Source organism: Arachis ipaensis, chromosome B1 (genome assembly GCF_059453495.1).
Source record: "Arachis ipaensis isolate K30076 ecotype BB chromosome B1, ASM5945349v1, whole genome shotgun sequence".
Lineage (NCBI taxonomy): Eukaryota > Viridiplantae > Streptophyta > Magnoliopsida > Fabales > Fabaceae > Arachis > Arachis ipaensis.
The window spans coordinates 42,656,960-42,673,440 of record NC_142436.1 but is presented as its reverse complement, the minus strand read 5'-3'; the positions used below and the strand labels follow the sequence as shown (position 1 = coordinate 42,673,440).

At 35.2% G+C, this 16,481-nt stretch overlaps 1 protein-coding gene across 16 annotated transcripts; it reads right to left on the bottom strand.

Annotated features, from left to right (window-relative positions):
* Positions 1-854: 854 nt before the first annotated feature.
* On the bottom strand, positions 855-12,178 carry LOC107629310 (Tetratricopeptide repeat (TPR)-like superfamily protein). 16 transcript variants are annotated; one of them, XM_088501387.1, is made up of 10 exons: positions 11,687-12,176; positions 10,698-10,805; positions 10,490-10,585; positions 7,380-10,404; positions 6,945-7,143; positions 6,751-6,837; positions 5,943-6,004; positions 3,898-3,980; positions 1,443-1,759; positions 855-1,363 (listed from the first exon to the last, which is right to left on the bottom strand). In XM_088501387.1, the coding sequence occupies exons 4-5, from the start codon at positions 10,299-10,301 to the stop codon at positions 7,102-7,104; spliced, it is 2,964 nt and encodes a 987-aa protein (XP_088357513.1). In that variant the 5' UTR covers positions 10,302-10,404; positions 10,490-10,585; positions 10,698-10,805; positions 11,687-12,176; the 3' UTR covers positions 855-1,363; positions 1,443-1,759; positions 3,898-3,980; positions 5,943-6,004; positions 6,751-6,837; positions 6,945-7,101. The 16 variants fall into 16 exon arrangements, with proteins under 16 accessions (XP_088357513.1, XP_088357502.1, XP_088357504.1 ...); XM_088501376.1 differs by lacking the exons at positions 855-1,363; positions 1,443-1,759 and adding exons at positions 1,878-2,193; positions 2,542-2,604 and having other exon boundaries at positions 3,898-6,004; positions 11,687-12,178; XM_088501378.1 differs by lacking the exons at positions 855-1,363; positions 1,443-1,759 and adding exons at positions 1,878-2,193; positions 2,542-2,600 and having other exon boundaries at positions 3,898-6,004; positions 11,687-12,178.
* Between the last annotated feature and the right edge of the window lie 4,303 nt (positions 12,179-16,481).

The window sequence follows — 16,481 nt, the reverse complement described above, 5'->3', positions numbered from 1 at the left end:
GGAATAACTTGTAGGCCCGGCTTGAATATCCTTATTTAATTTGGCATGACACTTGTGATGTAATAACTTAACTCATAGTTGTTAGAACCGGACTGGTGATCAAACCGATCAGGTTACTGGGTCACTTGGTCAGTAGTTCAACTGACGGGTTACTGGTTGAACCTGTTGACCCAATCTTATGTAAATAAAAAATAGAAATAGTAAAAGTTTAAAATTAAAATTTAAAATACATATTTTCACTAATATTTTAAGAATATCTAACTATTCTAAAACAATATAGAACAAAAATAATAAGTATTTTATTAATTTTACTCTATCATAAATATTTTTATTTTGTTTTTATATTAAAATAACTATTATTTTTAAATTTTAATAATTTATTAATCAGTTTATATCTATTATACTATTATATACTACAAGTATTTATTAAAAAATAATATTAATAGATATTATATAATTATGAAAAAATAAATTTATAATTATAGTTAAATAAAAATATAATTAATTTAAGAATAAGTGAATTTATAACTAAAATTAAAATAAATTAAATAAAAGTAAATTATTTGATAAAAGATATCTCTATATATTATAATTTAGATATATATTAACAAGCAAAATGATAGCCTGGTTGTTGTGAATGGCATCTATTTTATTGAGGAGAGGGATTCAAACCCTACTTCAAGCATTTTGAGAAAATTTTAAATTCCAAGCGATTCGGTCTAAAGTCATTGTCATTGAAATTTATAAATGATTATTGTAAGAGTTTTTTATAAGACTTTCTAAAATATTAATGACTTACTATTTTGTTGTTTGATGTTATTTGTTTGTCTTCTATTGTAAGAGGTGATGTTTGATATTATTGGATTATACAACTTATTCATGTTACACTTAGCTGAGAATGGACAAACACATGTGGACTAATAAAGAAACTAAAGCATTTCTTAGTTTCATGGAGGAGTATGTTGTTGATAATCTGAAAGCTAATTGTGGACAATTCAAACAAGAAATAGCATTAGCAAGTATTTGGACATACTTTTTCTCGACAGCAATCGAAAACTGCACCTGTTCAACTATCCTCTCTGGAATATTATTTTACTTCTGCTTCCATCTCAAATGCCTTTCACTAATTGCACCAGCATAGAGTATGAAACTGCTCCTTGTCCTCATCAAAACTCGGATTTGCTGACATTCCAAAACCATCCACATCTAGATTATGATTTTCTTCCTCCTCATAAACTTGCTCCTGTGCATCAAAACAATCGACTGCACCTACACCTGTGACTCATCCTTTCTGGATATACCCTCCAGTCGTGTGGAACAAAGAGAATGGCTGACCAGGAGTATAGAATTTGGTCGAGTGTGTCTGCCATAAAACTTACAAAAGTTAATATACATATTCTGAAGTGACAAATCAATTAATTTTAAGTAATTTTGTTAACAACCTTTATACACGCATCAAGAACATCTCTATCGTCAACATCTACACACTGTTTATCAGAATTTCATCCAAATCCATTGCAAGCCATCCTCAGAGACATATTGATACTTCTCCTTGAGTCGCTTATGCTTATTCTTGCAATGCTTAACTGTTAGCGTATAAGTTGGGAAGGCCTCCAACATCGTTAAGGCTAATTTTTCAAAAGTCCATAGTCTGAATTGTCCACAATCAACTTTCAAACCGTCAACAACACACTCCTCCATGAAACCAACAAATGCTTTAGTTTCTTCATCAGTCCACATGAGTTTTGTCCATTCTCACCTAAGACGTGTAACATGAATAAGTTGTACAATCCAATAAAATCAAACATCACCTCAAATAACATCAAACAACGAATAGTAAGTCATATTAATACTTTAGAAAGTCTTACAAACAACTCTTACGATAACCATTTATAAATTTCAATAACAATGAGTTTAACCGTACAATGGATAGTCTTACAAATACAAATTAAGCTATTACATCACAAGTGTCATGCCAAATTAAACAAGGAGATTCAAACCGGGCCTATAAGTTATTCCTATTCCGTACGACTTGTTTGCCACTCTTCGTACATCTCAATTGCAATGTTGTCATGTCATTGCGTCCACTCATTTGTATTTTCAACCACATCAATCATCTTGTCCGGTGCTTCCTATCCGATAGGCGAAAATTCATCCAAGGCTAGTTTGCTCTTCCGGATTCATATCCATGTTCTTCCGAATAAAATTTTGCAATAGATAACAAGCAATTATGATGACTGTGTCTTTAGAGAATAAAAACTAGAACTTCTTAAAATTGACCATCTCTTCTTAAATAAACCAAAGCATCGTTCTATGACATTCCTAGTAGAAGAATGCTTCCTATTAAAATACTCCTAGTAGTTGCGAGGTACACTGCTCCTTAAGCCCATTCTCTAACATGATAGCGAGTGCTTTTATACGTCCCAATGCATCACGTCTATTCTACTATTTATCCTTCTGCCTAAGGACAGTTGCCCACTAATTCTATTCTTAAAGTACACAAATAATGTAAGAACAAAGAACAACATCAAATTATTATACCTCAATCTCATCATTTGATAAAAATCAACATTGTTTTACAATTTCCGAACGCTCCGTTCCTTCCTAACAAAATAATCATTTCAATCAAAAAAGCATAAATATTCAATTTAATCTACATCAAAACTAATTTAATATTCAGGAGCAGGTTATGTAGATGTAGTGCACAAATTTCTACAGCTTGCATACACAGAATGCACTTACAAATTGTGATACTCATTTCGTAAAACCTCTCCCTCACATCTATGTGACTACTAAGTGCAGTATTTTCCAAACATGATATGCTCATATGCTACAACCTTTCATATTCAACTATCAAATGTTTGTGTATTTAAAAGAAAATAAAAAACTTATATGCGCAAAGAATAACTGTAATTTTCCAACTTCAAAATAATTCCAACTGATTTCATGAAATTGAAATGAAATTAACGTGCAAGGCATGGAATAAATAACTCTGTATTGACATTATGTCCCTTGCTCACCAAAATTAATTCAAATTTCAAAGCATGCCAAAATTCATTAGGAAATAAATTATACAATTCTTTGCTTAAAAAATAAATAATAAAGAAAAGGAGCAATGATACATATAAAATAACTAAAACAAAATAAATTAAAAAGCATATAGTAAGTCATATCTCTGGAGCATGTGTCTTAGAGTGTTTAAATGATATTTTTTATTTAAAAATGGGAAAAGAATAAGCTCCCTATTTGTCTTTCCTGGAAATTTCATTCCACAATCTAATCTATCTCCCTAACCCCACTCTATATGCTTATATTAAGGAAATGACAAAGACCTTGATATTTCTTTTTATATTTTTAGCCAAAAGACCTTGGACTTTTTGAGTCTTTGTCATTATTCATTAACTATTGTCTCCAAGTGATCCTTTAGGGAAAAGATTCGTTGGAGACAAAAAAAAAAGGATAACAAGCAAGATAAAATATTTGTTTAGGAAGTCCCTCTAAATTCAAGTCTAAACAGAAAATAAATAAATAAATAAGCAAACTTCCTCTCATTCATGCTTGTAACAATTAGCAATTATAAATTCGGTCTCAGGCACAGATTAAATTAGTGCAAGCAGGGATGGTCTCAAAGATTCAATTCATACAATACAAAAAGAATTCAATTCACAAATTTCTACAGCTACATTAGTACAAGCAGAGATGGTCTCAGTAACACAAAATTGCAATATAACCTTCATCTCGAAGTTATTAAACTCGAAAAAATTTGGACAAAATTTCAGGAATTCAGTTCATACATTAATATTTAACACTACTTATCTATGAAAAACTAAAAGTTCAATGAACAAATCAGTCATATATTATGCAATCAGGACACAAATTAAGATCAGGGCAACTAACCTAGGTCACGGTGGCAAGCTAACGATGACGAGGAGGTGGTTGTCTTGGCGGCGGTGAGACGGCAGAGTCCTGGCGGGCTGGTCCTGCGATTGCAAAAAACGAGATGAGAACACAGTGGAAAAGAACATATACAACGGCGACTCACCCAGCTCACGGTGGCTACGACGGCGAAATTTATGTTGTGTTCCTCGCGGCGACAACAAGACAGAGGCTCCAAGTGGAGGCAGTTGATGCTCGTCTTGCGTCGAATACGAACTTCTAATTGTGACGACGACTCACCTAACTACGCTGGCTGCGATGGTGACGTGAAGGAGGAGGTGATCCTGACGACGGCGATGTGGCAGAAGCTCAACCTAGGAATCTTCGATGCTTGGAAGCTTCTGGTGTGAGAAGATGATATATGTGCCCGAATTTTATTTTGCAAAATGGGTAAACTTGGAATTAACAATTTGGACTAAGGGTATTTTAAGCTGAAATTGTTATTTAAATTTCAGTCTCTGTCCCCAAAAATTTCAGTCCATGTGTCCTCACTTTTTGAAAATATTGAAGGGACCGAAATTGAGTCCCGGAACTGAAATTTTAGTTGCAATCTCAACCCAACAAACATGATAGTGTCTGACCTTGTGAGAATTTTGTAAGTACTTATTAAACCTGAGAATTGTACACTATACTAATTTGTCCAAAATATCAACATTAACGAGCCTTCTTTAAATACATATTTATACAAGATTTGAATGTCGTAGGGCTTCCCAAAGAACTCTCCCCTTGCAATTCACATGTCAACCGCTATCCTAAAACTTAGAGAAGTGCTTGCATCTCAAAAGGTGCAAAGCAAGGGATAGATAGGCTTGAGACTAAGCTTTTTAGGTTCTCTTCCTTCTAATTGGCATGGCATGCTTCATTGCTGTCTTTTGCTATGTTATTTAGAATGGCCTACCGTTTTAGGAGGCATTGCAATAGTAGCAACCTTGAAGGCTCATGATCACCTTGATCATCATCATCATGCTCTTCTTCGTTTGAAATTATTCTTTTTCTTTGTCAATGAGAAAGAAGATTACATGCCAAAGTAAGAAAAGGAAAAAGGAAAAGTGCTTTCTTGTAAAATGGCAGTGCATGAAGATAGAACATTGGAGGGCTCTAGTGTTAGTGTGCATGTTGGAAACAATACCATCATTACCACTAGTAACAATTAAAGCATGCACAACCTAAATCTATGTTCGTGAAAACCCAAATATTTCAAAGTGCGTAAATGTTTGTTGTGAAGTTTGGAGAAAGATCTCTAAAATGAAGAAATTGATAAAGTGGGAAGAAGGAAATTTGATCACTATTGAATTTATAACTTCCATTGTCTGTAAACCCCACTATATTGATTCAGGAGTCATTAGACAATCACTTTCTCATTTTACAACCTCCACACTTTATAAGAGCTTGATTGTGAAGTTTATAACTGCAATTTGGGAGAGTTTATTGAAGATCAACTTAGAAGATGAATACAGCATAGAAAGAACTGCAACTTGGGAGACTTTATTGCATGACTAAGTAAGAAGATGAATACAGCAAAGAATAATTGGTTAAGACAGATGCTTTGATTTCTTAATCAAGTGTTTTGGGTTGTCTTAATAGCAATCTTTTTTTTTTTGGTGGATGGTAAATATAATGATTCATGTAGCCGACCCCACCTAGTGGGACAAGGCTTTATTGTTGTTGTTGTTGGATGGTAAATATAATAGCAATTTTAATCTTTTTATATAACTACAACCAGTTTTTGGTGGATTTAAAACCCAAATTTCAACAAAGTAGGGTTATGTACTCATGTCTAAATATAATATAAATATAAATTACCCTGAATTACATGAAAAGTCTAAAATCAACCAGAACTGCAGCTGGAATTATGAACTCAAAGCATCCAATAAATTCAATAAACTTAATTATGGCTAGAAAGCACTCCTAACGCCATCATTGTTTCAAATTATGTAAGATAATAAATTGAAGTAAACAAATTTTGATATAGGCTGCCACCAGAAGCACAAATTTGATATTCATACCTCTTAGATGAATCTCATCAATAAATTGTTTTCAAACTCATTAAGCTGATAAACTAATAAACCTGCATAAATCAAGTGAGAAACAGGGTGAGAAATCTACTTAAAAAAATAAAGTGATTTAGTTTGCCAACTATCACTCAGTTGCAAATGTTGGAACTTATAGCTAAAAACAGATGCACACAACACAAATATAGATTCTGACCAAGAATAAAGTAAGCTCACGGTTTGAAACTATAACTAAACCAGCTGCTTCTCATAAATCATGAAGCAAAAGTAAATAGCCAATTCATATAAGAATACTGCTGGGTTCATCACATAAAAAGGAAGTGAACCTGGCAAACATTTGTTTTCAGAGTTGCCGTTATTCTGGGAACCATGAGCACAAGACCATGCAAAAAATTACAGATGAACCAATATAGTAACTGTTAATATTACATGAGCACAAGACCATGCAAAAAATTACATGAGCACAAGACCATCATTTGTTGCAATCACCACCAACAAACCCATACTTGGAAAGATGGAGCACATAAAGATAAACAAAACTCAGTAAGTACTTATCATAGGATAACACAGGCATGGACACCACCTCAAAAAATTAAAGATTATTATAGGCAAACACCCTCTAATATGTTAAGCCTTATGCAAAACTAGTAGCAAGAGCCATGGCAAAAGAATAAAGGGAAAACTGTGGAGCATCCACAGAAAGAATAAAGAAATAAAGCTGAATCAATGCCGAGCAATATATGCATGGGGTTAATGATTCTTCAAAACTTGTGTTCTAATATCTCCTTTCAAGATATCGAACCTTGCAGATTAATTGGCACTGAAGAGAATCTTAATATTACTCCGAGACCTGATTTTGCTTGCATAATTGCTGCTGATATTGCATCAACTGCAAAAATAACATCTGTAAATTAAGACCAATAATGAATGAAAGGCCTCACAAACGATTAGAGATTAAGAGAGTGATCGCTTGCATGAAATACAGGAAAGAAATACCATTCCAGCAATATTTCTGAAGGAGTTGCAAATGGATCTGCGGGTTCCCCAATCAATTATGGTTCTAAAGCTGCTAAACCTGCACCAGCTTGACCATTCTTTATCCTCCTTCTGTTCACTCACTTTCTTCTATTACATTCAATTTGTGCATCATCATTTAATTTACACTGGTTCCCTCTTCATGGACCCAATAGATATCCTGCAATGATAAAATGCCAAAACTTATCAGAACAAATCTGCCAAAACAATGAATCAAATGACATATTCACAGCAGATTTTGCTATACATAGTTTTGAAGCATATCTCTGTTACTGAATGGACAGAGAAGTGCTTAATGTTAACAGATTTTTTCAATAACTCACAAAAATGCTGTGGAAAAAGGATTCTAATATTGTTTTGTAATTCAAGAAGCCGGAGAGAGCTAGTGTCACAAACCATTTGGCATATGCTGTCTGATAATTGTAGTGCTTCTTGCCACTTATCAACCCGAGTAAGGCCTTTGATGAGGTCGACTAATGTGCTAAGCTCTGGAACAACATTCTTACTTATCATGCTCGCGTACAGCTCGAAGGCTTTATCAACCTTACTTGCTTGTGAAAGACTCTCAATTAAAGAAGTATACAAATACTTGCAGGCCATTGCAATGCTTGGAGATGACGAAATCTCTTCAAGCAGATTCACTGCAACTTCCAATCTTCCAGCCTTGATGTAGTTATGAATCAAAATTTTATACAAAGAATCAACAGGGATTGATTCATCCTCAACCAGCTCATTTAAAAGCCCTATTGAGGCTATGAACTCTCGGTTAATACCTTCAATAATTTTACGATGGCTTGATATATGCCTAGGCCAATATGTTTGTTTCATTTCATCTAATAGTCTGTGTGCCTCATCAAAGAGGCCAGTGGAACAACAATGATTAATCAATACTCTATAGGTAATAAAGTTTGGAGCACAACCCTTTGAGCACATATCTCTCAATAGCTCAAAGCACTGTTCAATTTTTCCTAATTTCCCAAAGCCATCAATCATTGCAGTGTAAGTAACAACATTGGGATTACAACCCTTTTCTTCCATCTTAAGCATTAGCTTGTGGGCTTCATCAGCCTTTCCAACTTTACAGAGCCCATCAATCATCTCTGTGTAAATAACTACATTAGGAGCAATCGAATTCTCTAGCATCCTGGACAAAACTTTCAAAACAAGATCCAATCGTTTGTCTTTAAACAGACAATCAATTAAAGAGCTGTAGGTGTATAGACTGGGACTGTATCCACGCTCCAACATTTTTGCAAACACCTCCTGCGCATCCTCAAGCTTTCCTGCCTTGCAGAACCCATCTATAAGAGCATCATAGACTGTCTGGTTCGGTTCACACCCATGTGCCCACATAGTATCCAACAATTCACGGGCTTGTTTAACCCTGCTTGTTTTGCATAAACCATCCACCAAAGCCCCATATGTAATAACATTTGGTTCTTCAGTGTTGTTATCATCATCCAACTTGAAATACATGTCCATATCAGAGATTTCTATGTCACCTTGCATTCTGGCAAAAATCTGGCAAGCTTTTTCAATCTGCCCAGCTTTACAATGACCATCTATCAAAGCTGTATATGTAACAATATTTGGCTTGCAACCTTCAAGTACCATCACCTCGAATAGTTTATTTGCATCGAACAACTTTCTTGCCTTCAGGTATGCATGAATAAGTGCAGTATACGTCACCACATTAGGCTTGCAACCATCCCTTAACATTTCATCATACCATTTGCGAGCTTGTTGGATGAGACCAGCTTTGCAAAAGCTATCAATCAAAATAGTATAGGTGTAAACACTGGGAACAATGCCATTCCTTTTCATTTCTTCAAACAAAAGAAAAGCCTTCTCTACCTTGGAGGCATTACATAGAAAATGAATCACTTTAGAATATGTACTATCATCTGGAACAAAACCCTTGCTCATCATTTCACATATTATCTTAAAGGCTTTATCAAACTTTCCAGCCCCACAAAGACACCGAGCAAAGTTGCCTACATTGACCTTATTCAATACAACCCCTGAATCAAGCATCTCATCATAAGCTTTCTCAGCTATTTCCAGCACATCCGAGATAGGCAGCTCCACATTGCCACATATACTACCAATCAATATATTATAAAGTAGATACCCTGGCTGGCACCCACATTTTACCATTTTCTTAAACAACTTGTAGGCATAAAAGTAATCCCCTGATTTACAATAAGCATGTACAAGAAAATTAAATATCTCACGATTTGGATAACATCCTTCAGTAATCATCATACTAAGAATTCTCTTACACCTCCCCAGCTGCCCTTTCCTCAAGCAACCAGAAAGCAAGATCCTATAGGTCACAACATTCGGAATACAAGAACTAGAACGCATTCGGTTTAAGATATCCATAGCTTCTTCAAAAAGTGAAGCTTCACACAAACCAGAAACCATCCTATTGTAAAATACCGTATCGGGCACATAACCTACCTTTGCAATCAAATTGAGAGCATCCCTATACCTCCCTGCTCTGCAGAGAGAATACGCAAAACAGCTGAGAGTGTACCCATCCATACCATACCCATAACTCTCCATCTCCTTGTGAACCAAATAAGCACTGTCCAATTTACCAGCACCAAGGAAAACCTGAATCAAAGCACTGTAAGTGGTTGGAGAAGGCTTGTACCCAAAATCCTTAAGCCTGCCGAGCTCCTCCAACGCTGCATTGTACAGCCCGTTCCGGCAACACTTCCGAATAAAAAAATTGAGCAGCTTTTGAAGCAGCTCCTTATCATCATCCCTTATTTCCCGCAAAAACTTCTCGGGCACTCTACCACTGCCATTGCAGCCCAACACATCGAGGAGCGCATCATATACCGCAGGGGTGTGGGTGTACCCTATTTGTCTCCCCGCCCACAAGAAAAACTTGACACACAATTCAGGGTGTCTCACATTGCACATCATCTGCACCACCAAAGCCTCAGTTAATCTCCCCCTGAATTGCCTGAAAAGTTTCTGCGTTTGGGCACCAAAGCTGTCATTAGTGTTCCTGATGGCATCGGACATCAAAATAGCATCGTGGGAAGGGTCGTCAGAATGCACAGTAGTGGTTGAATTGAGGAGAGTGGTGCGGAGGAATGCGTAGTCAGGTGACAAATCGGGGGCTGGGGGCGAAGTGTGGTGTAAGAAGGGGTCGTCGGGATGGACCAAACCTTCAAGGGTGTTGTCTGAAGAGGTAGAGAAGGATTGCGGTAAAGAGAAAGAGAGAATGATTTTGGACTTGAGATGGAGTAGAGAGCGTGAGAGAGAGAAGAGAGTGTTGAAGTCTCTCTTGCTCACAATCATATCTAATATCTAAGATCTTAATAATAGGACATCAATTGGATTAATGCTTGACACATGTTGTCTGCCTACCAAGTACCACAGTTGAAGTAATGAGAAGCAGAACCTGTGATACAATATAAAAAAGTAATATAAATATAAATACACTTGCTTGCAAAATATCAATGGCAAAAACAGAAATTGGATTATACTTGATAGACATAGTGTCAGTGCTAGACCAAGAGGTAGAGTGTCAGCTATCACTTGATTGCATCAAATTCAAATTTGGAAACAATGAAGGTCCCTGCCTACACAGCATAGCATATATAAATGGTAAAGAAAATATACGTTGAGATAAAGAAAATATTTTTAAAAAAAATAGAAGCAGTAGTGAAACACGTGTATGACAGAAAGGGCTACCCTATCATAGTTGTCAAAACTGAACCGATGATTGAACCAATCAATCTATTGGGTCACTGGATCACTGGTTCAACCGGTGGGTTACGAGTTGAACTGACTGACCTGGTCCTACTTAAATAAAAATATAAAACAGTCAAAAACTTAAAATTAAATTTTGATATATATATCTTCACCAACAATTTAACAACAATCAAGTCTCAATTTCTAAAATAACTAATACGAAAATAGACATATTATTAGTCAATACTACAATAATATCTTAATTTGATACAATAATAATGAAAATCAATTAGGCAATTAGCAATCAATTGCAATTAAGCAATTAACAATCACACTGGAGCCTATTAACAATTAACCAATTAGGCAATTAACAATCAATTCTAACATCTATTAGCAATTAACAATCAATTCTAATAGAGTCTATTATCTAATTCTAATCACACTATCACATTGACAGTCAATTAGGCAATTAACAATCACATTGTAACAATGGAGCCTGTTAACAATTAACAATGAATTAGAGGCAATCAACAATCAATCTAACAATGGTAATTTCAGGGCCCTCAAAATTAAAATTGAAAATAAGGTGCATCCCTATTATTTTTATTAGCAGAATCATAATATCATAACCGCAAAGTAAAACTAAATAACTAAATACCAATCTCCAAACATTTTCTTTCCAAATTCAAAATTAGCAAACCAACAGAAATTCAGCAGCCAGAAGGATAACTAAATTAGTAATTAGCAAACTTCCGATTCAACAAATTAACAAATTCAAGTCTCGTCATAAATTCATAACCAAGAAATTAGTCAAGTACATTACATACATTGCGTCATAAGATATCAGCACAAACACACACAAAATTAACTAATTGTTTCTAATTAAATCATTTTGAACACATTAAAAACTAAATTAACCAAATCACATTTTTTTTTATGAACAACAGATTAAAAACAAAAAAAAAAAGTAAGCAAGAAAAATAAGTAACCTTCGGTGGTCTTCCAACGAGCAGAGACGCTCGGCAGAATCAATGACGCACGGCAGCGTGCAGGCAGCAACAACCACAGACAACGAGGGACGAGCCGCAACAACCACCCACAGAGAAGGAGGATAGGCGGAGGGAGGCGCGGCAAGGAGGAAGCACAACTCTAGCAGAGACGCGACGAGGGAGAGAGGCGCGGCGAGACGCGAGAAGCCGAGAAGAGACGGAGGAGAGAGGCGGGACGGTGGGTGCAGTGATGGCGAGGACACGAGCTGACGTGCAAGAAGCAGTGAAGCACAGCTCGACCAGACGCAGAGGCGAGAGACGCGCGAGAAGCCAAGCTCAGACGGAGGAAAGAGGCGCGGCGACGGCGGAGACGCCGGGAATCTTGCGGTGGCGGTGATGTCGAGGTGAGCTCCCAGCGGCCAACGGCCAGCTCTCTGGTGTGTGTGTGTGCCGTTAGGAATAGAGAGAAGTGAGATAGCTGGGGTGGGGTGGGGTTTAGACTAGGGTTTTCTTTTTTATTATTATTAAAACGTCAAACAAGGTCGTTTTGGGTGGGGCCGTGGGGGTTTTAAGAAAAATTAAAATACCGAACTGGTCCGAGTTTCTCAAACTTACCGGTTCACTGGCTTTTACCAAACCCGTCCGGTCAAATTGGTTCTTGCCGGTTTTATTCCTTACACAGTCCAATACTCCAATGCCACCTTCGGACCGACCAAGGGATCGGGTCATCAGTTTTTCGGTTTGATTGTTCGAGTTGGTCCAATTTTTACAACTATACACTCTACGGGTCTACACAATAATAAATTAAATGGATTAATTACTAATTTGATATCGAAAAACTCAACTGCTGACAAAAAAATATTTGAAAGATGTTATCAACAAAATAACTTTTGAATTATTTGAAAAGAGAGAAAGAACTAATAAATATTAAATTATTTTAAGCAACAAAAAAATTTTTATATTGAACAAACGGCTTATCCATTAAATCTAAATTTTTGAGTCAATATTTAAATAAATATTTAGAAGGAAAAAAATTTTGGAATAAAATTTAATTTTTAGATTTTTTATTTTTCAAAAAATATAGTCAATTACAATAAAAAAAATTTAAAATTTACTTGACAAAAATTACTAAATTTCAAGAATAAAAAAATATTTTTTAATAATTTAAATTATAAAAATTTGCATCAAAATTTAATCTATAAAGCTATTTTTTGGGTAAATCACATAAACAAATTAAATAAGAATCAATATTACACAAATGTCCAAAAACGAATTAGCTTATATGCATGTCTCAAAGTAACTTTACGTAAATCGAATAAACTAAATTCGATTTATGTTTTTTCAATATAAACCGAATCAACTGGATTCGATTTACTATATATGTTATATCAATAATAAGTCAAATCAACTACATTCGATTTACTATATATGCTATTTCAATAGAAATCGAATCTAGTTAGTTTGATTTACTCCTGAGCACATATATAGTAAATCTAGTTAGTTTGATTTACTATATATGTTCAGTAGTAAATCGAATCTAATTGATTCGATTTACATTGAAAAAGTGTAATACCATGGTGAGTGTATATTGTTCCCACGAGCATTAAAGGACTGAATACGCAAATATCGAATTAAATTATTAATTAGATCAATAGAACCTCGAATATAGAATTGTTGTGACTTGTTGGAAACTTGAAAGGCTTGAAATTAGAGTTGCTTGAGTGCTAAATGTTTCGGATAGTGCTTGTTGAATTTGGAGAAATCAATGGTAGTGAATGTCTAGGGCTTCGAAGATATTCATGTCCTTAGGAAAATTAACTTTGTTAACTTAGTTTTAAAGTTTGTAGATCTCTGTTCATAACGAATCTAAAGTAACTAATTTTCGATGTCTTAACTCCTCAGTTTCTCTTTAATTAACCAACTACCAATGTCTTGGTCAATTGATTAATCAAAGAGGCTAAGTTCATAAAATCCGATTCAATTTCTCAAAGAGAAAAACACAATTTTCAAGAATTGTCCTAATCCAAATTATATGTCACGTATCCAAAACAAGGATAATCAAAAATCATGTATTACTGCACACTTACAAAATTTCCTATGTCTAGTTGATTTAAAAAGCTATGTAAAAGAGTTTCAAGAATGATTTGAAAAATTATTCTGTCAAATCAATTAACAAATCCAAAACGGGATTAGCACACCTATCGATGTTGCTAATCCTTTATTGATGAAGAACGAAATATTCAATCACAAAAAAATTAATGCAAAGCTTTCAAATAAATGTAAATTTAGATTAATAAATCATCGAAACATGAATAGAGCTCCTCACCCTTTGACAAAGGTTTAGTTACTCATGAAAAATTGAAAAATAAAACAAAGAAAGGAAGAAGGAGAGAGACAGTATCCGAAGATCCTCCCCCTACGACTTGCTTCTCTCTATGAGCTATCTCACTTATTTAAATCCTAGGTTTCCTAATAATTCAAATTCAAATTCAAAACTAAATATTATCTTAATCAGAAGTAATTAAGATAATTTCCTAATTCAAATAGAAACAGAATCAAAACGGAATCAAAACAAATTCAAATTTAGTCAAGTACAAATCTTCTCCAATCTTCAAAATAGGATCAGATCTTTGAGCTTTGTAATTTTCACTAACATGTAATGGACTTCCTTGGGCGTGGAATTTTGCTAAGTAATGACTATAGGGCGTGGCACGCTTTATTGCTGAAAATGGACTTATGCGTACGCATACCCTGAAATTGTTCCATAGAGCATGGCACGCCTCCTTAATAGCTTGGCAAGTCTTGATTTTTGGTTGTCCTAGGGCGTGGCACGTCACATTCAAATTTGGGTACTTGTGCGTATGCACAAAACGTGTGCGTACGCATCCAATGCGAATCAGGAGACTTGTGCATACGCACCTGTGTGTGCGTACACATGTATTGAGAATCACTCCTAGATTAGTGCGTGCACACGCCTTCTACTTCTTCAAGGACTCTCCTTTGTTGTTCCTTAGATTGTAAGAACCGAAGTTTTCACGAATAAAATAATTTAAAAACCCAAATTAGGTTCCGAAAAATTAGAATGAGAATTTGGGGATTTAAATATGATTTTTGGGCTCAGTAGGTCTTTTCGAGTCAGAAAATGTGTTTTCTGCGAAAAACTGTGAAAAACCGCAAACTGGCAGTTGAGCCGGTCAAACCGGTTTAAGTCTATCCGGTACTGTGCGAGAAAAAGTGAGAACAGTCGAAAACCTTAGAAAAATATTAGAAATGGAAAACCGGGCGTTAGTGTTAAAGGTTTGGCCCAAAGTTGGGTCGAACGGGCTAAAAATGCTAACGGGTTGGACCGGGTCCAAGTTGGGCCCAAGCCCAACATATAAAAGCACCTTTTAATGAGCCTTAAGCTCATTTTCAGCAACCCAAAAAGAGAGGGGCGCTGGTTATGAAAGAAGAGAGGAAGAAGGAAGTGGCACTATTCATCCTCCATATCCAAGAGCCATATTTTGAGCTACGGAGCTCTGATTGACGAGCTGTTTGCGGCCACACGAAGCTCTTGACGAGCTCTTCCTTTATATTTAAATAAATCTGGTAAGATCTCTCTCTTCACGCTCCAGTTTCTAGCCCTAAGTTCCTGCGCATTTTTGGGTTGGTTTTTAAACAAGTTTTGTAGTTTTGCTTGTTTAGGTGATCTCTAGTAGCGGGTAATTGTTGGAAATTACCGCAACCTTCTTTGGACAAGGTAAGTTGCTCATAAACCCTTGTGGTATTGTATGTGGTGGTTTCTAAGTTTTTATTTTGATATATATATGATATTAGTTGAGCTTTAGTGGCTTGTTGGTGAGTCTTGGAGGCTTGTTTGGACTCAAGTGGTAGTTTGAGCATATTGGGAATCGGCCAAGGCATGATTTCAGTTTCCTTTGTGTAATATGTAATGTTTATGGACACTTAGGCTAGTTGGCCCTAAGATAGGATTGAATGTTGTTGGTGTATGAATAATTATATGTGAATTGATGTTAATTGTTGTTAGTATTGGATTATTGTGGTTGATGATGATTATTGGGAATTGTTAGTGTTAATGAGTATTGATAATTGGTGTTGTTGATGAGGGTTGATAAATGAAGTGGTGGTGTTGTGTGGAATGAATCCAAATACTAATAATAATGATTATATGATTTGATGAGGTTGTTGGTATTTAATGATTATGAAGGTTGATGAGGAATGCGTGATTTATTATTGTTAATGAGGATTTGTTGAGGTGGTTGATGATTGATGATAAATATTGATATTGTTGGTAATTGAAGGTGAGTGTTGGGATTGTTGATAAATGATGTGAGTTACGAAGTTAGGATAAAGTATGATAATTGATGAATTGGAATGATTGATAAATGGCTATATTGATGTTGATAGTATGATGTTAGAGATTGATGTTGAAATTGATGTTGATGATGGTTAGTAAGGGTATTATTAGGTATTTGATAGTGATAATTGATGATTATATATGGTGGAGTGGTAAATTGGAGTATGGCAAATGGTAAAATCTGATATGGGATAGAATTAATGTGGTTTTGGTTGGGTTGGGTTATGAAAGTTGGTAAATTGAGATTCTTGTGAGTTTTGGTAAAATTTGATTTTTGGTGAACATTGTCTGATCATAACGTATGCCTCGGTTATCGAAATTTGTTGAAATGTGATTTAAATTAAAGTTCATTGAAAACTATTCAAATTGATATAAGGTTTGTAAAATTTGGATTTTTGTAGAGGGAGTTATGATCATTCAAAGATTGGTGTCAAAATC